Source organism: Melanotaenia boesemani, chromosome 8, assembly GCF_017639745.1.
Source record: "Melanotaenia boesemani isolate fMelBoe1 chromosome 8, fMelBoe1.pri, whole genome shotgun sequence".
Classification (NCBI taxonomy): Eukaryota; Metazoa; Chordata; class Actinopteri; order Atheriniformes; family Melanotaeniidae; genus Melanotaenia; species Melanotaenia boesemani.
This window is the reverse complement of record NC_055689.1, coordinates 35,679,497-35,703,416: the sequence shown is the minus strand read 5'-3', so window position 1 is coordinate 35,703,416 and position 23,920 is coordinate 35,679,497. Positions and strand designations below refer to the sequence as shown.

The 23,920-nt window shown below is 45.5% G+C and overlaps 1 protein-coding gene and 1 gene segment (V, D, J or C); one reads left to right on the top strand and one right to left on the bottom strand.

The window, feature by feature from the left end:
• Nucleotides 1–945: 945 nt before the first annotated feature.
• On the bottom strand, nt 946–20,453 carry LOC121645147 (zinc finger and SCAN domain-containing protein 2-like). Of its 2 annotated transcripts, none has more exons than XM_041993547.1 (2): nt 20,235–20,453; nt 946–1,891 (listed from the first exon to the last, which is right to left on the bottom strand). In XM_041993547.1, the coding sequence occupies exons 1-2, from the start codon at nt 20,404–20,406 to the stop codon at nt 1,044–1,046; spliced, it is 1,020 nt and encodes a 339-aa protein (XP_041849481.1). In that variant the 5' UTR covers nt 20,407–20,453; the 3' UTR covers nt 946–1,043. The 2 variants fall into 2 exon arrangements, with proteins under 2 accessions (XP_041849481.1, XP_041849482.1); XM_041993548.1 differs by lacking the exon at nt 20,235–20,453 and adding an exon at nt 16,379–16,500 and having other exon boundaries at nt 1,430–1,891.
• Nucleotides 20,454–20,464: 11 nt separating this feature from the next.
• LOC121645180 lies at nt 20,465–21,317 on the top strand. The segment is given in 2 exon segments: nt 20,465–20,753; nt 20,886–21,317. Coding segments are annotated over 2 exon segments (429 nt in total).
• Nucleotides 21,318–23,920: the final 2,603 nt, after the last annotated feature.

Below are 23,920 nucleotides of genomic sequence, written 5' to 3'. Positions count from 1 at the left end.
CCATTTCTCTGCTTCTTCTTATTCTAACAGGTATTAATGGACTAAAAAGGAAAATTAATCTAAATGGAAATATTTAATGAAAGTAAATCATGTTAAACATTAACAAATATTTCTCTTCCTTTAGGTTTCAGTGATGAACAACTCACCACCATCAACACCACCATGTCCAGTTTAGAAGGAAGCTCTGTTACTCTGTCCTGCAGGTACACCAAGGGAGCTTCTGATTATGTCTTCTGGTATCGACAATATCCAGGAAAACCACCAGAATTCCTGATTTCTCACTTGGAGTCTGGAGAAATTATGAAGGATTCAGGATCTGGACGTTCTGTTAGAGTTAGAAAAGAAGAAACTCTGATGGATCTGGAGATCTCCTCTGCTGCAGTGTCTGACTCTGCTGTGTACTACTGTGCTCTGCAGCCCACAGTGACAGGAAACAGCAAAACTCTGTACAAAAACCTTTGGAGCAAAGACAACGTAATACTCCACAACGTCCACTAGAGGGCCTCACACACTGTTACACTTCTATGGGTTGTTGGGGTTCAGTCTGGGTTCTTTGTTCAGTTTAAAGTAAAACATACAGCAGAGTGTTTGATGCATCTTTTAAGTCTCTGTGATGATGAAAATAAACTTTCTTTATTAGAATTAAGCAGAAGAAATAATAATCATGTACTTTTCTCTCTTAAGACAGAAACAGACATTATTAAATCTATAGTTTATGTACTTTCATGTAATAAATTCAGTAAGAGTTTAAAGAAGTGATATGATTTCATGGAGGTGCGTTAATCTGCAGTTGTTCCGGGATTCACTCTCAGTGCTTTGTTTAGCTTTTCTGTTGGTTTAGTGTGTGTTTGACCACGTTCTGCTGGGCAGACGACATCTACAGCCAACATGGCCTCTTAAAGGTGGGATTATGGACTGAGCAGCATAACACAGGGCCTGACTTCACATATAGAAGGTGGTTTTTGACATCCTCTGTTAGAGCTCATGTGGAACTTTAAATGATCATTTTGTTTGAAACATTTTCCACATGTTGGACAAAAAAATTACTTCTCAGCTGTGTGAATTCTCATGTGGCGCACCAAAGCATCCTGGCGACCGAAACATTTTCCACATGTTTGACAAGAATACGGCCTCTTACCCGTGTGAATTCTCATGTGGTACTTCAAATAATGAGTTTGATTGAAACATTTTCCACAAGTTGGACAAGAATACGGCTTCTCACCTGTGTGAGCTCTCATGTGACGCACCAAATTCCCCTGGTAAAAGAAACATTTTCCACATGTTGGACAGAAAAATTGCTTCAAGCCCGAGTGAATTTTCATGTGGCGTACCAAATTACTCTGGTGACTGAAACATTTCCCACATGTTTGACAAGAGTACGGTCTCTCTCCTGTGTGAGTTCTTACATGAACAGTTAACTTATTTTTAATTTTAAATTGTTTCCCACAGAACTTGCAGGAATGTTGTTTCTCATCTCTTTCATTACAATGACTTTCTAACAGAAAGGACTCTCCTACGTTCTCATTTGTCTCCGTTAGACAGCTCTTTTCTGGCTGTGTATCTGCACACGTTGTTGGTCCTGAGTCTTCAACCATGCTTTCCTCTAAAGGTGAATGTTGGTCTGCAGGAGGGCTGTAAGAGGGAGTATGGTCCCTGTTTGGTTCTGGATCACTGTGACCATCTTCCTCATGAGCAGCTGGTATTGAAAACTGATCAGTTTCATCCTTCAGCCAAAGCCGCTCTTCCTCCTGACTGCTGAGGAGTTCCTCCTCTTCCTCTTTAATACGAGCAGACTCTGGTTGCTCCTGGTCCAGGTTTGAGTTCTGGTTGCACAGCTGCTGGTCATCTTGAAGAGCTTCATCCACCTTGTAGACATATTGATGTGGAACCTCTATAGGGATAAAGGCACAAATGAAAAACATGAAGAAAGATTTTAGTTTAGATTAATTACTAGGGTTCCTAAAAAAGAAAAAATAGGACTTAATATTTATATTATTACTTATTTAATTATTACAAGCTTCACTGAGACTAAAAATCTCTTTTTCCAAGAGTTTAACAGCACAGTTAAAATGTACAAACACAAAAACACACATTCAAACTGAGTTTATAAAACACATTTAAAGTAAATGTAAAACTAATTAAAATCCTCAAATGAAGCAGACCATCTACAAACACATGTAACTGCCTCCAAATCATCATGAAAGCCCTTTTTCCCACCTCAGTTTGAACCCTCTGGGACTGAAAATAATAAAAAATCTTGTAAACTAAGACTAAAAGGTCCTGATCTCTTCAGATGATTATATTAAATAATTTATCAAGAGCTATAGGATTAGAGATGAAAAAATGTGGTTTTAAAGGGAGTCAGTGAGTCTTCATTTGTCCCCCTATGACCCAGAAGGATAGCAAATCATTAATCTGACTGAAAAAAAATCATTCTTAACTTTTTAGTTAATCTAAGAGTGATCTTTACATAAAATCCGCCAAATCTAAAACACCTAAAATCTATTTTTTTTTTTTTTAACTTGTATTGTCCAGCATCATAGCAGCAAAATGATAATCTGGTTGCTGTATCGTGCTGAACAAATTTGCTCTGCCAAGGGGAGGCCTATGGGTAAGGCTCCTCTTGATAATCTGATTCATTTATTTATTTATTTACTTTGAATCACGGAATCTATGTAATCTTTGCTGGACCTGACCGGAGGGGACAGAAAAAGATGGGAAATAGCAAAAATAGCAAAAGGGAAAGAAGAAAGGAGATCAGACAGAAGGACGACCCTTCAATCCATACCATCACCAGACAACAAACTGTTAAACCTGTACATGAACACACCAAAAAAAATTTCCTACAATTTTTACAAAAGCAGAAACACACACACAGAAAAAAAAATTAATAAATAAGAAACAGGGCAGCTAGTCATTAAGAATTTTTAAATAATAACCAAATCAAAAAGACATAACAGCGACCAGATACTGACACACAGAAAAAAAAAGAAGAAAGTTTAATAATTATCGCTTTGTATTAAAACCCACTAGACAACTCAGTGACTGTGTCAGCATGCAGAGCATGAGAAACATGGAGTGATCAGACATGAAGAGTGGTGAGTGAGATTGTGCAAATGCGACCACGCCCCCACGGAGGCCAGAGGCAGACCAGGGCCTGGGCCAGGCCCTCAGCAGTAGACCCGGAGCACCAACCCAAGCCACCCCACCACCAAGACGACTCCAGCCCCACCCGAAGGGCGACAGAGGAGAGCCCCAGCAAGAGCCCCCCACAGTCTCGGGGCACAGGTCCCAGTGGGCCAAGGTCAGCAGCCGCCGGCCCCGCCAGGGACCGGCCACCCAGGGCAGCCCAAGCGAAGGGCCCAGGGCCCCAGGAGCCCAGAGGCGGCCGCCCCACCCCCCAAAGGCAGAGGGCCCGCAACATGCTCAGGAGGACCAGGCCCCCCCCAGACAGCCACCCGGCGCAGGCCAGCACACACCCCGATGTTCCAGCCGCACACCCCGGGAACCAGGGTGCTATCGGCCCCCTCCCCCCACTCCCCACCTACTTCAATCTGTACCCCATATAACCCCATACTCACACCCTCCCCCGTGCCGCACCCACAATCACTCACCACCACACAGTCACGCCACACACAACCCACCCACCGTGCCCCGTGGGGGACACCCCAGGCGGACCAGCAGACAGTGAGCCCCAAGCACTCCCCCTTGACCCAACCCCCACAGAGCCAGCAGCCCACCAGCGCAGCTACCCCGGTGCCCAGCCCCGGGGCAACCACCCCCACTGCCCGCCCCCCAGCCACACACAGGGGGAGCAGGGGTGTGAGAGGTCCCCAGTACCCTCCCCCTCCCAGCTCCTGACTGTTTATGTGGTGTGTGTTGTGTGCAATTAAAATTGAGGGGCAGTGACTGCAATGAGCTGGGAGCCGGGCCACCTAAGTGGCCCCGCCCGCCATGCCCCGCATGCCATGCCCCCCAGGTGTTGTTTGTGTGTTGTGTTTCTTGTGTTTTGGTGTCTAGGTGCAATTAAAACTGAGAGGCGAGTCGCCACGGGGGGGACCCAAGGAGACCATTGAATGGTCTCCTCCGTTCCACCCCGCATGGCTCCACGCCTCCCAACTCCCTACGTGTGTGTGTGTGAGACAGAGAGAGCGGGAAGTGAGAGGGGTCCGGGGATGTACGTCCAGAGCAAACTTCCCTCTGGATGATGAGCCTTTGGTGGCATTAGGCACCCCCGCTCCCCTGAAGGCCCCCCAGGGCAAGACAGGCCAGGAGAGGCCGCCCCCACGACCGGGCCATCCTGGGACCGCAGCCAGTGAGCCGCCACACACCCCAGAAAATACCCACCCTCCCACACCCCTAACGGGGAATGAGAAGATGGGGACAGACCCATGGCCCACCACCCCCAGGCCCGCCCAGGCCCCCCCCCCCCACACATGCGCACTTAACCCCACCCCAACCACACACCCACACTCCCACTCATCCTAACTCACCGTATGCCCTATCCGCCTCACCCAAAAAATATAAACATTCACACAGCATCCAACCCTCCCACTCTCACTCCCCAGACACACCCCCACTCATCCTAACACATGCATACGCACGCACACAAACATACCCCCACATCCACACAAACACACACAACATACAAGCATCCCTGTTTCACACCCCAGCACCTCCCCCTATAATCCCCCGAATCCCACTCAGCCCTCCTTCAAACCCCTACACCCCCCCTGCCCCCAGGCCATACCCTGGGTCCCAGGGTGCCAACCAGGCACCAGGGCATGCATCAACCCACACCAGGGAGGCACATCCGGGCAGGCCCAGACCCCCGGCACATACGGAGCCCACCACCCCGGAGGGAGGAGGACCACCCCCGGGCACCAGAGCCCAGAACCCCCGCCCAGCCCGCCCCGGAATAGCCCGGCCGCCCAGCCCAGGACCGACGCCCACCAACCCAGGCACCACCAGTGGCCTCACCCCCTGCCACGAGGCGACTCCAACCGCTGGCCCCCACAGCTCCCGACAGGGCCAGGCCCAGAGCCACCCCTACCGCAGGGCAGCCCGGTCCCGCACCACGGGCAACCACAAAGAACCCGCAACCACCAGTCACCCCCGGCCGTTTCTCAAACCCCCATAGCAACGAGGTCACAGTCCTCCACCTACACTAAGTGATGGAACTAAGCACAGGGGACCAGAAGGAATGACATTCAGCCAAATAGTTCTTTGAGGAGGCAGACATGGTCTCACTACTGATGTGGTCAACTAAGAGATTCCTAAACTGCTGAATACACAGATTATTTTTGTTTTTCCAGTTCACAAGGATTTCTTTGCGATGCATAATGCTGTGTGTATCATGTGTGCAGAGTTAATTGTCATATTAATGTCACCCAAGTCACCTAGTAGACATAGTGCGGGGATTGTAGGAATATTACATTTAAACCATGTTGACATGTCCACACATACCTGAAGCCAAAACCTGCGGACAGGTGTGCAGGACCACAAGGCATGGAGGTAATTGTCTGGTGTGTTTTCATTGCAGTGTGTGCAGATGTTTGATTGTGACAGACCCATCCTGAACATCCTTTGTCCTGTGTAATGAGTTCTATGCAGAATTTTGAATTGTATTAGTTGCATATTTGAATTTTTAGTCATTTTAAAGGTGTTTAAACATATTTGTGACCATTTATCTTTATTAAAGTTACTGGATAAGTCACCCTCCCATTTTGAAGTTGGAAGACAGATTGAGTCTTCTAGTTTAGATAATAGTCTATATGTTTTTGATAATAGCTTTGGGGCATTGAGATTCATGAATTCTGCCACCCTAATAGGTAGCTGTAAGTTTAATTGATTAATGGTATATTTTTTACATATAATAGATTTAAGCTGGTGATATTCTAAAAATGTTTTGCTACTGATTCCATATTGTGAAGTGAGAATATTAAATGATAAGAAGTTTCCATTTTCTATTATATGTTCTAACTGTTTTATTCCTTTATTTTCCCAGTGAGTAAAATTGATAAGCTTTTTGTTTTGCAGGATGTCAGGGTTATTCCAGAGGGGTGTAAACTTACATGGAAAAAGTGAGGATTTGGTTATTTTTAGAAAATCCCACCAAGCCACTAAAGAGGAACTGATATTGATGCTTTTAAAACACTTACGTGTTTTGATGGTTGAGCTGATGAATGGTAGGTCAGAGATAAACACATCCTCACACAATGCTTGCTCTACATCTAACCATGATTTATCCAGACTGCTAGGTTTAAGCCATTTGGAGATATACTGCAGCTTGTTAGCTAAGAAAACATGATTAAAGTTGGGTAGCTCCAATCCGCCTCTATCTTTAGTCTGTTGTAAAGTTTTTAGACTGATACGTGATGGCTTATTTTTCCATGAAAATTTAGATATACAGTACAGACCAAACGTTTGGACACACCTTCTCATTCAAGGAGTTTTCTTTATTTTCATGACTATGAACATTGTAGATTCACACTGAAGGCATCCAAACTATGAATTAACACATGTGGAAGTATAGTACATAACCAAAAAGTGTGAAACAACTGAAAATATGTCATATTCTAGGTTCTTCAAAGTAGCCACCTTTTGCTTTGATTACTGCTTTGCACACTCTTGGCATTCTCTTGATGAGCTTCAAGAGGTAGTCATCTGAAATGCTCTTCCAACAGTCTTGAAGGAGTTCCCAGAGATGCTTAGCACTTGTTGGCCCTTTTGCCTTCACTCTGCGGTCCAGCTCACCCCAAACCATCTCGATTGGGTTCAGGTCTGGTGACTGTGGAGGCCAGGTCATCTGGCGCAGCACCCCATCACTCTCCTTCCTGGTCAAATAGCCCTTACACAGCCTGGAGGTGTGTTTGGGGTCATTGTCCTGTTGAAAAATAAATGATGGTCCAACTAAACGCAAACCGGATGGAATAGCATGCCGCTGCAAGATGCTGTGGTAGCCATGCTGGTTCAGTATGCCTTCAATTCTGAATAAATCCCCAACAGTGTCACCAGCAAAGCACCCCCACACCATCACACCTCCTCCTCCATGCTTCACGGTGGGAACCAGGCATGTAGAGACCATCCGTTCACCTTTTCTGCGTCGCACAAAGACACGGTGGTTGGAACCAAAAATCTCAAATTTGGACTCATCAGACCAAAGCACAGATTTCCACTGGTCTAATGTCCATTCCTTGTGTTCTTTAGCCCAAACAAGTCTCTTCTGTTTGTTGCCTGTCCTTAGCAGTGGTTTCCTAGCAGATATTCCACCATGAAGGCCTGATTCACACAGTCTCCTCTTAACAGTTGTTCGACAGATGTGTCTGCTGCTAGAACTCTGTGTGGCATTGACCAGGGGTCTCATTTATAAAACTGTGCATAGGATTCTTACTAAAAGTGTACTTACGCCCAAAACCGGAAGTTGGCGTACGCCATAAAATATTCTGATTTATAAAACCGTGCGTACGCACAGGTGCAAGCAATTTCCCCTTTATAAATCACACTCGTCCTTGAAGTTTGCGCAGGTGAATTTGGCTCATGCTCCGCCCACTACACACCCACTTTCCACCATAAATGGTCAGCTGATCCATGTTGTGATCCATGAACAACGGCAACCGCAGGGAAGCGAACCAAAAAACGCAACTTCACAGAGCCAGAAATTGATGTATTAGTGAGTGAGGTGGAGAGTCGAAAAATTATTTTGTTTGGTAGCCACAGTAGTGGCGTGACAAATAAGAGTAAGTGTCGTGAGTGGCAACACATAGTTACCTCAGTTAACTCTGTGAGCGGGACAGAGCGGACCATGGCGAGATCAAAAAGAAACCATCAATGAACTGAAGGAAATCAGAACAACACTGCATAATTTGTGTGACATTATGTTCGACATTTCAAACACATTAAAAGAGCTTGTGAAAAAGTGAACCTTATTGTCTGCTTAATCGCTGCATGACCTCCTCACGGAGCCGTGCCCCGTGTTGGAACGCCCTGTGTCTGGGAGGGGGCTGTGGGTGAGGGTCGGCATTCCGAGGAGGGGGGAGGCCAGGAGGTAGTTGGATGCCGTGCCTCAGTGCCAGGTTGTGCAGCACGCCACACGCCCTCACGATCCTGCGCTCCTTTTGGGGATGGTACAATAATCTACCCCCTGACGCATCCAGACACCGCCACCGGCATTTTAAAAGGCCGATGGCGCGCTCTACAGTTGAGCGCGCACGGGAGTGAGCGGTATTGAACAGGGTCTCCTCTGCGCTCTGGGGTTTTGGGAAGGGGGTCAGGAGCCAGCGCCGGAGGGGGTAGCCACTGTCCCCTGCATTTCAATGAAACAGTGCATCAGTGGTCTGCATTTGGCTAAGCTGGTTGTCAATATAAAGTTATTGTCTTACCAAGAAGCCAGCCATCACGTACAGCGCCTGCCTGCAGTCTCTTCTCTACACTGCTTTGCGCTAGGATGTAAGAGTCATGTGTAGAGCCAGGCCATCGTGCAACTACATTTGTCAACATCATGTTGGATTGACATATGACTTGAACATTGATAGTATGCACATGCTTCCTATTGACATACATGAATTCATCGACATATGGGGCCCTTATAGCAATATGAGTGCAGTCAATTGCGCCGATTACATTAGGAAAACCGGACATTGCTGCAAATTGCCTTTTAATGTCGGTCTGTTCTCCTGCAATATAGAGAAATTGGATGTGGAAGAGTGTAGCAGGACGCATAGACAGCGGAGACGGGTTATGAACTCTTGCCGGGTTGAAGTCATGCACGCTGACCAGTGAGCCGAAATCACATCTGCGGTCATACAGCCAGAGCGCAAAATTAATTGGAGACATGGTGACAGGACCCCACGCTGCCACAAGAGGACTCTGGATGCAGTGTGTTGTTAATTCCCCACCTCTCCATCTGTGTCGCCAATTCCCCCAGCCTCCAAAACCAGCGTACGCATGGGTCAGAGCTGCCGTGAAAGACCGCACATTTTCACGTCAAGTTTGTTTTTTATAAATCACAACCTTTGCGTGAAAAGAGGCGTACGCCAGTTTCAGGCCCCATTTTGTGCGTACGCAACGGTTATAAATGAGACCCCTGGTCTCTAATCTGAGCTGCTGTTAACCTGCGATTTCTGAGGCTGGTGACTCGGATGAACTTATCCTCCGCAGCAGAGGTGACTCTTGGTCTTCCTTTCCTGGGGCGGTCCGCATGTGAGCCAGTTTCTTTGTAGCGTTTGATGGTTTTTGAGACTGCACTTGGGGACACTTTCAAAGTTTTCCCAATTTTTCGGACTGACTGACCTTCATTTCTTAAAGTAATGATGGCCACTCGTTTTTCTTTACTTAGCTGCTTTTTTCTTGCCATAATACAAATTCTAACAGTCTATTCAGTAGGACTATCAGCTGTGTATCCACCTGACTTCTCCACAATGCAACTGATGGTCCCAACCCCATTTATAAGGCAAGAAATCCCACTTATTAAACCTGACAGGGCACACCTGTGAAGTGAAAACCATTTCAGATGACTACCTCTTGAAGCTCATCAAGAGAATGCCAAGAGTGTGCAAAGCAGTAATCAAAGCAAAAGGTGGCTACTTTGAAGAACCTAGAATATGACATATTTTCAGTTGTTTCACACTTTTTGGTTATGTACTATACTTCCACATGTGTTAATTCATAGTTTGGATGCCTTCAGTGTGAATCTACAATGTTCATAGTCATGAAAATAAAGAAAACTCTTTGAATGAGAAGGTGTGTCCAAACTTTTGGTCTGTACTGTATGTGAGTCCAGTGACTTAAACCAACTGGAGGATGGTTTAGTGGGTATCATTGAAAACAGGTAGTTTACTTTAGATAGAACCATCATTTTAACTGTGGCAACCCTCCCCATGAGTGATATGGGTAAGTGCCTCCACCGTGAGAGATCATCCTCTATTGTTTTAAGTAGCTGGACATAATTTAGCTTTGTTAGTTCTGATAACCTGGGGGAAATGTTTATGCCTAGATATCTAATGTTTCCAGACTGTATTGTAGTATTGGGTATATTTTGTAGGTCACAGTTGATGGGCATAATAATAGTCTTAGACCAGTTAATAGAGTAGTCAGATATTGATGAGAATGTGTTAATAAGTGTGATTGTCTGGGGGAGAGATGTTGGTAAGTTCTGGAGGAAAAGTAATACGTCATCAGCATAAAGACTTATCTTGTGTTCTATATTTTTGGCATGGATTCCTTTAATCTCTTTATTTTGTCTTATGGCAGCAGCTAGGGGTTCAATAAAAATAGCAAAGAGTGATGGAGAAAGTGGGCAGCCCTGTCTGGTTCCTCTCTGCAAACAGAAGCTTGGAGAAGTTTGATCATTGGTCTTCACACATGCATTTGGGTTGTTATATAATATCTTTATCCAATCTATGAAAGATGACCCACACCCAAATTTGTTTAACGTTGCAAATAAAAATTTCCAGTTTACTCGGTCAAATGCTTTTTCTGCATCTAAAGAAATGACTGTGGATTCCAGGTTATGTAGAGTAGAATAATCTATGATGTTAATTAATCTACGCATGTTAGTAGAGGAATGTCTACCTTTAATAAATCCTGTTTGGTCAGGATGTATTATTAGAGGGGTTATTTTTTCTATTCTTCTGGCCAAAGCTTTACTAATTATTTTGAGATCTACATTTATTAATGAAATTGGACGGTAACTAGATGGAAGTGTCGGGTCTTTACCTGGTTTTAATAGTAGAGTAATATTGGCTAGGTTCATATTTGAAGGTATTTTTTGTTTTTCCTTTATTTCTAATATCATATTGTAGAAAGTGGGTGCCAACGTTGTCCAGAATTCTTTGTAGAATTCTGCTGGGTAACCATCTGGACCTGGAGCTTTATTGTTGGGCATATGCTGGAGAGCTTCTTGGAGTTCGCCGACTGAAAGGGGGGAATCCAAGACCATTTTATTTTCATGTTTTAATTGTGGAAGATTGATGCTACTAAGAAATTTATCAATATAGTCATCTGTTGTAGTTAGTTGTGATGTATATAATGTTTTATAGAATTCCTTGAAAGTGTTATTTATCTTGTCAGGGTCATGGTTGATGTTTCCTTCTGGATCTCTGACAGAGGAGATGGTTGATTTCTCCTTGTTTGTTTTTAACTGATTAGCCAGGAACCTTCCAGATTTGTTGCCATGTTCGAAATTCTCCAAGCGAAGTCTTTGCACCAAGAACTGCGTCTTTTTATCTATTATTTCATTAAGTTCAAGTTTAGCTTTCCTTATAGCATTTAGTGTGTGTTCTTCTGGGGAGACATGGTAAGCATCCTCTAGAGATTTTATTCTGAGTTCTAACTCTGAAATTCTCAAAGTTTGCTTCTTTTTCTTATGAGAAGAAAAGGAAATAATTTTCCCTCTCATTACTGCTTTTCCTGCTTCCCAAAGAACACACGCTGAAGTCTCTGGCAAGTCGTTGTTTTCTAGATATGAGGACCATTCTCTTTTGAAGTAGCTGATAAACTCAGGATCTTTAAGTAGTGACGTATTAAATCTCCAGTTTCTAGTTGCTGGTTTATTGCTCTTACTTCTCAGAGTGAATGATACTGGTGCGTGATCACTAATGCTAATAGGATGGATTCTGATTTCTGACATGTCATTCATCAGCGAGCTGCTAGTTAAGAAATAATCTAATCTAGAATAGGAATGGTGAACTGAAGAGAAGAAGGTGTATTCTCTTAGTGTGGGATGGTGAGAGCGCCAAGCATCACAGAGACCAAAATCCTTCATGTACTGTTTTACACTTTCTGAGGATTTCCAGACTCGATGAGCTCCTGTGGTACTTTGTTTTTCCAGTATAATGTTAAAATCACCTCCTATAATTAAGGTGTTATCTGAGTGACCATAGAGTGAGGCGAAGAGGGAGTGAAAGAAGGAGGGATCATCTACATTTGGACCATATATATTTGCAATACATAACTTAACATTTTTAATAGATAATGTAACTATTATAAATCTGCCTTCTGGATCTATGATTGTATTATCTATATCAAAATTTAACCTTCTATTAATAAGAGTTGCTACTCCTCTCTGCCTAGAATAATAACAAGCTGAAAACACGTGTGGAAACTGAAATCTATTATTAAAAAAAAAAAAAAAAACTAAAATTGTATTTATTTTATTTTCCATCCATTTTCTGCCGCTTATCCGGGGTCGGGTTGTGGGGGCAGCTGCCTAAGCAGGGAAACCCAGACTTCCCTCTCCCTGGCCACATCCACCAGCTCATCCGGGGGGATCCTGAGGCGTTCCCAGGCCAGCCGAGAGATGTAGTCCATCCAGCATGTCCTGGGTCTTCCTCGGGACTTCTTTCCGGTGGGACGTGCCTGGAACACCAGGCGGGCCATAGGTGAGGGTTGGAACGTAGATCAACCGGTAAATCAAGAGCTTTGCCTTTTGGCTCAGCTCCTTCTTCACCATGACAGACCGATGCAGAGTCCACATCACTGCAGACGCCACACCGATCTGCCTGTCCATCTCCCGCTCCATCCTTCCCTCACTCGTGAACAAGACCCCAAGATACGTAAACACCTCCACTTGGGGCAGGACCCTATTGCAGACCCGGAGAGAGCACTCCACCCTTTTCCAGCAGAGGACCATGGTCTCGGACTTGGAGGTGCTGATTCTCATCCCAGCCGCTTCACACTCGGCTGGAAATAGTTCCAGTGAGAGCTGAAATTTTTTATTTTATCAAAATAGCAACTGTGTTCAAAATGGGCATTTTAATGGTTAATAATAATTTGAATGATTATATTTGATTAATATTTTTTATTATGAATGAAGATGATTAAAACATCTGAGCCAAAAAAAAAAAAAGGAAAAAAAATCATCTTCTGTCATGTTTTAATAGTAGTTTTTGGGAGGGAAATTTTGTGTCCTCCAATGACCCCAAAGGATAGTAAATTATAGCGAGCTACATCTTCAATCAATGAACTGTGTTCTAAACTTTACATCAAGACCTTTCAGTGTCATTCTTTTTCGTTCCACTAACTCCGTGGTTCTAAAACATAAATTCAGGGAGGAGATCCAGATATCCGGCAACACATGATCCTATACTGAACAATCAAAAGGGTGTACCTCCGCGTAATGGTCTGCACGTCAGGTCTGGAAGAGGTGCGCGTCGAGACTCTGTGGAGCTACGTCGAGTCTACAACGGGAAAGCAGATGCAGATGCCGCGTAAGCCTAAATCAGCCTTTAGGCATAACCTCAATGCACGTCTTGGGCTCTGGACCCAGTGTCCTTGAGAAGGGTTGGAACCACTTCCATTCTGAAGTAGCTCCCAGTAGGAGGTGCCAAGCAGGTGTGAGCATGCTCATTGCCCCCCCCCACTTGGCACCTGTACATTGGAGTTTACCTCGGTGGACGAAAGGGTAGCCTCCCTCCACCCTCAGGTGGGGGGACGGGTCCTGACTGTTGTTTGTGATTATGTACAGAGTGGCATTTCAGAATACCACTCAGGTGAAGAGAGGGGTGGAGCTGTCAACTGATCACCACCTGGTGGTGAGTTGGCTTAGATGGTGGGGGAGGATGCCGGTCAGGCCTGGCAGACCCAAACCTGTTGTGAGTGTCTGCTGGGAACGTCTGGCGGAGTCTCCTGGCAGAAAGATTTTCAACTCACTTCTCCTACAGAGCTTCAACCATGTCCCAGGTGAGGCAGGGGACATTGAGTCCGAGTGGGCTGTGTTCCGTGCCTCTATTGTTGAGGTGGTCAACTGGAGCTGTGGGCGTAAGGTCATCAGTGCCCGTCGTGGCGGTAATTGCCTAACTCACTGGTGGACACCAGTAGGGAGGGATGCTGTCAAGTTGAAGAAGGAGTCTTATCTGGCCGTTTTGGCCTGATGGACTCCAGAGGAAGCTGATGGGTATTTGCAGACTAAGCAGGACGCGGCTTTGGTGGTCGCTAAGGCAAGAACTCGGGAATGAGAGGAGTTGGGAAAGGCCCTGGAGAATGACTTCTGGACGGCTTTGAGGAGATTCTGATCCACCATCCGATGGTTCAGCAGGGGAAAGCAGTGTTCCATCAACACTGTGTACATTGGGGATGGGGGGATGCTGACCTCGACTCGGGACGTTGTGAGTCGGTAGAGGGAATACATCAAAGACCTCCTCAATCCCTCCAACATGTTTTGTGATGGGGAAGCAGAGTCTGGGGACCCTGGCCTTGGCTCTCTTATCTCTGGCGATGAGGTCGCTGAGGTGGTTAAAAAGCTCCTCAGTGACAGAGACCCAGGGGGTGGATGAGGTCCACTCAAAGTTCATTAAGGCTCTGGATGCTGTAGGGCTGTCTTGGCTGACACGCCTCTGCAGCATTATGTGGACATCTGGGAGAGATCCCCTGGACTGGCAGATCGGGGTGGTGGTCCCCCTCTTCAAAAAGGGGGACCTGAGGGTGTGCTCCAACTCACATTCCACAGCATCCCTGGTAAGGTCTATTCAGGGGTCCTGTAGAGCAGGATCTGTCTGATAGTCGACCCTCGGACTGAGGAGGAGCAGTGTGGTTTTCGTCCCGATAGTGGAACAGTGGACCAGCTCTACACCCTCTTAAGGGTCTCGGACGAAGCATGGTGGTTTGCTTAACCAATCTACATGTGCTTTGTGGACTTGGAGAAGGCGTTTGACCATGCCCCCCGGGACTCTTGGGGGGTGGGGGTGGGGGGGTGTTGGTCCCACATGGCATGCCACCGGGGTCGGGCTGATATTATGATGTGTCCGTAGGGACGAAGGAAGGGGTAGGGGGGGCAGCGGGGGTCCTGGTGGGGGTTAGGGCTCATGGGGGGTGGAGTCTGCTCTCCTTCTTGCTCACTCTCCTCCAGCCATGGGCTCCTTCGGAGTGGATGGGGGCGTTGTGCCTTGGGCCCAACCAGGATATGTGTGTGCAACCTGGGGCTCTCTGGTCCCCTGGTGTGGTGGCGTTGGCTGCCAGGGATGGGTGGGCGTTCGGGGTGCTGGTGCGTTGGACTCTTGGCTGGGCCGGGGCTTTGCCTTTCGGCCCTCGGGTGGTCTTGGGGAGGTGGGGGCGCCTACAGCGGCCAGCTAAGGAGTTGGCTGCCTGGGAGAGAGATCTCTCTCCTGGTTGTGCCTCTCCCCGAGCCCCTCTCCTCCCCCGCCACCCCAAATCATACACACCACACATAGGGCACTGTGGGGCGAGTGGAGGCAGTGGGCTTGGCTGAGGGGTTCCCATTGCGACTTCCTGCCCCACTAGATTTTAATCACAACCTAGACATCAATATACATTTAGGGCCTCGGGGGGATGGGCTGTGGGAGGGCAGACAGGAGCCAACAAGGTGGCCCTTCCTTCATCCCCTCCCTCTGTTACCTCTCTCCCTCCGATTTTATTTACACGTTAGACACTACCACATTTAATAGTACTGCACTACACACATAACACACACACACTGAGGGAGCCCTGAGGGGGTCCTGATGCCTGGCAGCAGTGGGACCCACCACCATCTCATGGCTCCTCCGGTTTTTAATTTTATTATAAAAAACCCACACTCATGCACACCCAACTCAGGCGGTGGTGCAGGGGGGCGGGGGTCTTCCTACGCCCTTGTGTTCTGGGCTGCGGGAGGTGGAGGTTGGGTACCTGCCTGGAGTCCTGTGCGGGGTGTTGCTGGGTGCCGTTTGCCCTGGGGAACGCTCTCAGTGCTGCATCTGGGGGCTAGTGAGACCTCAGGGAGAATGTATTTGGTTGTGTGTGTGCGTGTGTGTGTGTCTCTCCATCCACTTCTGACTATATGTTGCTGATGTTTGTGTGTTGGTACGTTTCTCTGCAGATACATTTGATGACTACTGTACTTTTTCATATCATTTTTCTCCCTTTGTTTCACCTCTTCCTCTATCTCCCTGTCAGGTTTGGCACTGACATATAAAGAAAATAAGATTACAATAAAAATAATAAAAATATCAAGGGAGCCATGTATACAACATGTCTACCTTGGTAGAGCAAATATGTCAAGCAAAATATGGCACACCGACCACCGTTCTGTATGTTAGGATGCTGGACAGGACACGGTAAAAAAAAAGAAAAAAAAAGAGGCAACATCGCTAAATATAGCGGTGAAGTCGCTACGTTGGCAACACTGACTACAACCAGCTACCGACTGTAAAAGGGGTGCGCCACTGCGCCCTTGTTATTTAGGCAGCTTAATGAAGCTTTGGCCTTGCGTTCAACCCCTGCTGGTTGGCAAACTACAGGGTGAGAATGTACGTGATCAGAGATGCAGCAGATCCGCACTCTGAATGTAAATATCGTTGACGATCAAGGGAATTTAACTGTGGCCACCAAAATCGTGATCACGATCAAAATCGGATTAATTGTGCAGCCCTACTAGTCAGGATACCTCCAGGACGCCTTCCTGATGAGGTGTTCGGGCATGTCCCATCTGGAGGAGGCCGCGGGGAAGACCCAGGACATGCTGGACGAACGACATCTCTCGGCTGGCCTGGGAACACCTCGGGATTCCCCTGGATGAGCTGTTGAAATTTCACAGTTTCATCCTTCAGCCAAAGCTGCTCTTCCTCCTGACTGCTGAGGAGTTCCTCCTCTTCCTCTTTAATACGAGCAGACTCTGGTTGCTCCTGGTCCAGGTTTGAGTTCTGGTTGCACAGCTGCTGGTCATCTTGAAGAGCTTCATCCACCTTGTAGACATATTGATGTGGAACCTCTGGAGGGATAAAGGGACAAATGAAAAACATGAAGAAAGATTTTAGTTTAGGTTAATTATAATTTGACGCCAGCTCTTGGAGTTGTGTGTCCACCCAAGGTCTTCAGGAAGCAGGATTCTTTCTACAGAAATGTACAACTATTGTTTTTCCTCTTGTCTCCCCAGAGTCTCTCTCCACTTCACGCGGGTCGGGACGACCACTCTCATTACTTGCAAGTAATTCTGTATTAAATACTTCTCCTGTAATAAACTTTTTTATACTTTTACTCGTTCCAGACTCTTGGTAATTTTTCTCAGTTTGGGGACTGTGGGTAGTGAAAGAACAAGATCGCGAGTACAAGCGGCTGAAATGAGTTTCCTCCGCAGGGTGGCCGGACTCTCCCTTAGAGATAGGGTGTGAAGCTCGGTGGTCCGGGAGGGGATCAGAGTAGAGCCGCTGCTCCTCCACATCCAGAGGAGCCAGATGAGGTGGCTCGGGCATCTGGTTAGGATGCTTCCTGGACGCCTCCCTGGTGAGGTGTTCCAGGCACGTCCCACCGGAAAGAGGCCCCGAGGAAGACCCAGGACACGCTGGATGGACTACATCTCTCGGCTGGCCTGGGAACACCTCAGGATTCCCCTGGATGAGCTGTTGAATGTGCCGGGGAGAGGGAAGTCTGGGTTTCCCTGCTGAGGCAGCTGCCCCCGCAACCCGACCCCGGATAAGGATGGATGGAGGAACGGATGGATGGGCTGGGTTTGACAAACCATTTTTTTTATTTTAATTATTAAAATAAAATAAATCCAACATCGATTCATAAAACTTTGAGATCAATTTTTCATACGTCCTCATTTCTGTTAACGTGACTTTTGCCTGACTTACCGAGACTCAGCGAGATCTTAGCATATATACACACAACTGGTTTCCTCCGTCGCCTCCATCCAATCAGCTTCTCTTCCCGAGATTAAGTGTGACATTCAGATGTTTTTATTCACCAGTGTGGATTACATTCATCTGTAAAGTCTTTTTCAGGGTATTACTGCTCACATTAGCAACTAAAGCTACGACTCTCATATTAGCAGCTAATGCTAACGGCCACTGTCACTTCCAGCAACAGGAAGTGATGTCACAACCCACGTAGTTTAAAATAAATCCGACATGGTCATTTAAAGTCACATTTCCTCTAGAACAAGTTTACACTTCATCCTTTTATCAGACAGTAAACAGTCTGATGCTATTTATCTGGTTTCCATGACGGCATGTCATAGCTGCTCTCTGTGTCCACAGCAGTTAAAAAAAATGTTTGAAAACACTTCAACCAGCTGAAAATCAGACAGAAATGATGGAAGAAGGAAGCATCTTGCTGCAGTGAGGAGCAGATGGAGGATTTCTCCTGCTCCAGTTTTACACCCATAGCATCACGGTCGTCATGGCAACTCACACAGCTGATCAAGCTGAAACTACGTCATTGTAGGAATTTCTGAATGGTATTACGGATTTAAATGGACCCAGTGTTCTTTGTAGGTTTTATTAACAGCACGTTATGTGAGATTTGAACTTAAAGAATATTTAGAGCGACTCCGCTGAATGAAACGCTTCATCAGGACTTTTAAAAAGTTTCACTTGTTTCTCTGAGTTTTTTTCCACCACAGAGTTTCTGGCTGTGAATTTGGGGAAACACTGTTTTGTTCTGGTATTTCAGAAATGAATGAAGATGTGTTAAATCAGATTATTACAGTAATCTGATTACTCCCAGATAACTGGTTTTGATTGACAAGTAGATGCACTCAGTGTTTTATATATTAAAAAGTTAACTGAGATCATCTGTAATATTGAAGAAAAACAGGTGGTGTTACATAATCATGTATAAATGAATCGATATCAAATCAGATTTAATCGAAATTGAACTGAAATAGGTTGTTGTGAATGGAATTGATTCAGGAAATTAGTGACGACATCCAGCCCTGATACATACGTGTGAGCAGGACGGCAGGACCTGGGCCGGCATTGAAAGCCTCGATCGGTTCTGCTGTCCGACCTGTTGTGTGCATGTGTGGTGTCGGAACAGCTCTAGTATGTTGATGCTAGCAAGCCACGTTCCGTCCCACAACTTTGGCTCGCTGACCCGGCATTTAAAGACCGGCTTTAGCCGCTCATGGGGAACGATCGGGAAGCTTTTTGTAAAGTGTGCAGGAAAACCAATAATGTGACCTGGAACGGTGTCACAGCGATCATATCACATGGTTTTTGGTGCAACTGCAAACAACCACCTGGTTTGTTGCTGTACTGTTCCATCTCCCATCAGCCCAAACATAAAAGCTACTGGTTATTCCAGCCTTGGACATACAGGGTCTATATGGGATTTCCTGCTACCACAGAGAAAATACCACTTCATTTTATGTGCTGTGTTAAAGTGACAGGTGGATATTTCAGTACTGCTGCTGCTCAGCTAAACTAGTCTGTACACGTAGGCTACCGTCCACATCTGTCCACATCTGTCCTGGTCCAGCTCAGAAACAGCTGTAAACTGGGCCAATGAGGAACATTTTCTTAGTCCAGGTTAAAGCTGATGAGGAGACTTTGTGACTTCATCAGTGTGTTTATCTGGCTGGAAATCTGCTTGTTGGCTTATTTTACTGCATGAAATCTTTGGTGGGTCCTGCTGGACCAAACAGACCTCCACAGGTGGGCTGCTGCATGGAAAAGTTTAATATGTTTAATATGCCTTAAATTGTAATGTTTTATTTTAGGATTAAAACACTGCTCTTTTAAAATAATGCAAAACATAAAAGAACCAGTCTTTTGAACGACTCTTTGAAGTGACGACTCCCGAATGAACGACTCGTTTCAAAGAGCCATAAGTCCCATCACTACAAAACACACTCATTTTAAATGGGAACATCATCTTCCCCAAATAAAGATGAAAATGAAGCTTTTTTTCCTGAAAGGACCAAATTATCAGTCAGTTTTAGGTATTTACCCAGTAAGAACATGTGAAGTTCACTTACTTACCCGGTAACTGCAGCTAGTTCAAATGGGTAAATACGAGGAAACTACTGTTCAACAGCTTCATAATTACTCTGGATTTACCCATGAAGTTCTTAGTAGCAGCAACACATGACGGTAACTACAGAAACATGTCAGTAAAAACGTAGAAAGAAAGAAGTGTTGAAGTACAGTGAAAAGCTTCTATTATTTCCTGCTAACTACGTCCCTGCAAATATCTGCATTGGGGTGGTAGAGATGTGAAACGTCTGCAACCAGCCCACAGTGGCATCTCAGCGTCTCTCTTAGTGTTTCTGCCTGAAACTGCAGCTGCAGCATCATTTTCCTCTCAGTCTAAAACTAAATGCTGCCACGTGGACTACAGATGGGAATTAGTGAGAACGCTGGAATCTGCTACAGAGCATCTTTACCTTGTGGATCAGGTTTTCTACATGGTCCCTGACAAATAAAGCAAATAAATCTAAACTAAATGTACCGTAGAGCTCTGATCAGGATCCTCCATGAGTCCATGTGTTAGTTCATTCAGACCATCCCAGTGTTTCATACCTGTTCTGATTAACTTTATCTGTGGATTCCAGGTGATATCCAGCAGTCTGCGCTGACGATCGATCTCTTCTTCGTACTGGACGATGGTTTTTTCAAACTCTGTGAATATTTCTTCAGCAGCAGCAGTTAGTCGCTCGCTGATAAACTCTCTCAGATGCTGAACTGAAGACATTGTTGCTGAAACACTGAAATATTCAGCTGAGAGACGACAACACAACCGTCTTCAGGATGACACACTTTCTCCTCTCCAGGCTGTAGAGCTCTGTGGTAATCAGTCTTTATGTCAGACTGGTTTGAGCTGACAGAAATGCTGCACTAACTCAGATAAAACTAGAACTGTGCTGAGCAGAAAAGCAGCTCAGGTTCATGAGTCTCCTCCTACTGTTTGACTGCAGCTGTGAACATCAGACCAAACACAAAACCTCTCACAGATAATTCATCCTGAACTCCAGGTCCACCATTTCTCCTCTGGAAACATGGAAACACTGGCTGTGATTTGCTTCTTTTCAGCTCTCGTAGGTACGTATGTTTGTAAGAAGAAAACCTGGAAAACAACCAGGTTAAAAACTATAGATAGAGTTTGGATTCTCATTGAAGTGAAATCTGACTTTAGATCAGAGCTGGAAATAAAACATGTGGTCTGATCAGCAGGTAACAGCCTGGAAGATGATATAACTCCCAGCAGAGCTGAAGTGTTTTCATCAGAGGGTCAAAGAGAAACTCTGTCCTGTAACTACTCAGTTGCAGCTGAGAACCTGCAGTGGTATCGACAGGATCCTGGATCAGGTCCTCAGTTCCTTCTCCTCATCACTGATTCAACAAGTCAAACTGTGGTGAAAGCAAAACCTCCATACCCTGGACTGACTGCAGAACTGAAGAGGGACAGAAAACAAGTAGATCTGGTGATCTCCTCTGCTGCAGTGTCTGACTCTGCTGTGTACTACTGTGCTGTGAAGCCCACAGTGACAGAAAACAGCAAAAATCTGTACAAAAACCTTTGGAGCAAAGACAACGCAATACTCCACAACGTCCACTAGAGGGCCTCACACACTGTTAAAGCTCTGATTGTTGAGTCATTGGACTGATGACTGCGAGCAGAGGACTCTGCTGTGTACTACTGTGCTCCTCAGTTTATACTCTGGAAAAGAGCAAAAGGCTCCACAACTGAATATATTCCTGAATTTAACAAGCAGCTGTTTGTGGAATCAGGACTTTCCAGACTTCTCCGTCCAGACTCTACAATCATGGTGCACAGAGGCTTCCTAATTGACAGCTGTGTGCCCTGCAAGGTGCATCGACCTGCATTTCTGTGGGGAAGACCTCGAATGCCTGAAAACGAGGTTGAGGAAAAACAGGCAGTCGAACACCTCAGGGTGCATGTGGAGCGTGTAATTCCAAGATTAAACAAACAAGATGTTTGATTCAGTCGTCCCTTTGATTAGGTCTGGTGAGATCAATCAGCTGTACATCGTAGCATGTCTCCTCCTGAATTATGAAAATCGTTCCCTGGTTAAAGCTTGGGCCAAGTAGATCCATCAAATCTGATACAAGTAATACAAGTAATTACTGTAGTATAATTACAGTCATTAATGTCGTGTTTTTTCTGTTCTAAACAGTGTTGATGCAGTAAAATAAAGGTGATCTCAGCCTTCGTTTGGGACAAAAACACAGTAGATTTTAAATTGTTTTGTTTTTTACAAGCAGTACAAGTGTGACAAAGTTTTCATGCTAAAAGCAGATAAATGTAAACTTGATCAGCCTTTTCTTTGATTGCTTGTAAAACTCCATCATCCCTATAAATTCTCTGAATGAACCGTCATCCTCAGCATAGACCACAAAGTCGCACCATCCAAATCCGCTTAATAAAAGCTGCCCCTGCACCTGCCAGCAATAGTACGGGTTTTTGACATGTACAGGTAAATATTTTATGTTCACATGCTTACAAAGGAGACAGAATGAAACAGGTAAAGGAGAATATGAAAGAACTATTCTGTGTGTGAAGTATTACCAGATTCCTTCAATCAGTTTTCTTTCTTCAGGTCTTGCTGAAACCACCACCTTCTGATTGGTTGGACCAGGTTGAAGCCTTGTATACAAACGTTAAAGTTAAAGATGATGTCTTTGTGTGTGTGTGTGTGTGTGAGACGTACAACATTATGTAAAAAGCCTTGGATTGTTTAGCTGAGGACGAGCTCTGTGCCACTGCTGTTCAGAATGGGCGCAGCTTTGTGTCGGGGTACAGCGGTCAGTCCCTCTGGCTGTTGTGGGCAGACTGAAACAGCAGGGCTGCGATGTGATTGCACAGGGAAGCCCAGCGACACAGGAACAGCCGTACATCAGCAGCTCAGCTGGTTCAGTGCCTTTGAGAAGCAGCTGTGAAAGAAGTTAGTACGAACAGTGTTGTGTTATGTGTTTTTATTTCCATGCAGTGAGTGAAATCTGTAAAACTGGTATAATAATTTATAAACAGAACAACTCCAGTTGTCCATCTAGCTTGTGATGTTTTAGCCAAAAGTCCCTACAGATACAAAATATTGAATTAATTTAACTCCTGACAATAAAAGCAGAGTGCAACATAGTTTTCATCACACTCATAAAACCAGAAGAGAAAACATCGGCGACGTTAACAGAGAAAAATACAGCAGCCGGGTCATCCAGTGGAGCAACAGCTGCTGTTTGAGGTCATAACTATTAAGAAACCTGCTCCCATTGCTCCCATTTCCCTACACTCACAGTATGCAGAAAAGACTAAAATGTGTTGTTGTCTGGCTCCGCCCACCACTGCTGAGCTCAGCCAATGAGATGGCTTGTGTGTGCAGCAGTAAAAGCAGCTTGATGTTGAGGAGAAGGCTGTGCAGCAGAGAAGCTGCTTAGTTTCATTCTGCTGCAGAGGAAGAACTTTGTTCATCTGCTGTCTGACTTCAACAAGTGAAAACATGTTACTTTGCCTGCTTCTACTTTTCTCTCACTACGTAGGTGAGTGGTGGAACGCTGAGAAAAACCTCTGACTCAGCAGATTTGCTCTGACTTTGTAAATGAGTCTCAGTTTGGTCACATGTGAAAGTGAAGAACTTCTGTTGAGTCTCTTGTTTCAGTCTCCTGCAGAATAACTGACATGAACCACTCATTTTGCAGCAATGGGCTCCATGAACATCATAAAACAGCAAAGCAGCGAAGATGTTGTTGCAGAGGGAAGAAACATCAATGTGAGCTGTGAATATGAGAGTTCTATCTACAGTATCCAGTGGTACCGACAACAGCAGAGATCCAGACCAGAGTTCCTGCTCTACATCACAGAGGAAGAATTGATTCATCCACCTGGGTCTGATTTCTCAGCTCACATAAACAAAACACAGAAACATGTAGATCTGGAGATCTCCTCTGCTGCAGTGTCTGACTCTGCTGTGTACTACTGTGCTGTGAGGCCCACAGTGACAGGAAACAGCAAAACTCTGTACAAAAACCTTTGGAGCAAAGACAACGCAATACTCCACAACGTCCACTAGAGGGCCTCACACACTATTAAAGCTCTGATTGTTGAGTCGTTGGACTGATGACAAAGACAAGAGAGAAATGAAGCAGTAAAGATCAGAGACAGAGACAGAGCTGCTGTGGAAGCAGGAAACAATCTGATTGGTTGAGCTGAACTGAAAACATCATGGCCCCGCCCACTGAACTTCAGCTCA

Bases quoted from the DNA above. Each gene is read 5' to 3' on its own strand.
- LOC121645147 (XM_041993547.1), bottom strand. From the start codon at position 20,406: ATGTCTTCAGTTCAGCATCTGAGAGAGTTTATCAGCGAGCGACTAACT. The intron at 1,892-20,234 runs GTATGAAACACT...TTATCCCTATAG, and splicing joins GATAAAGTTAATCAGAACAG to AGGTTCCACATCAATATGTC.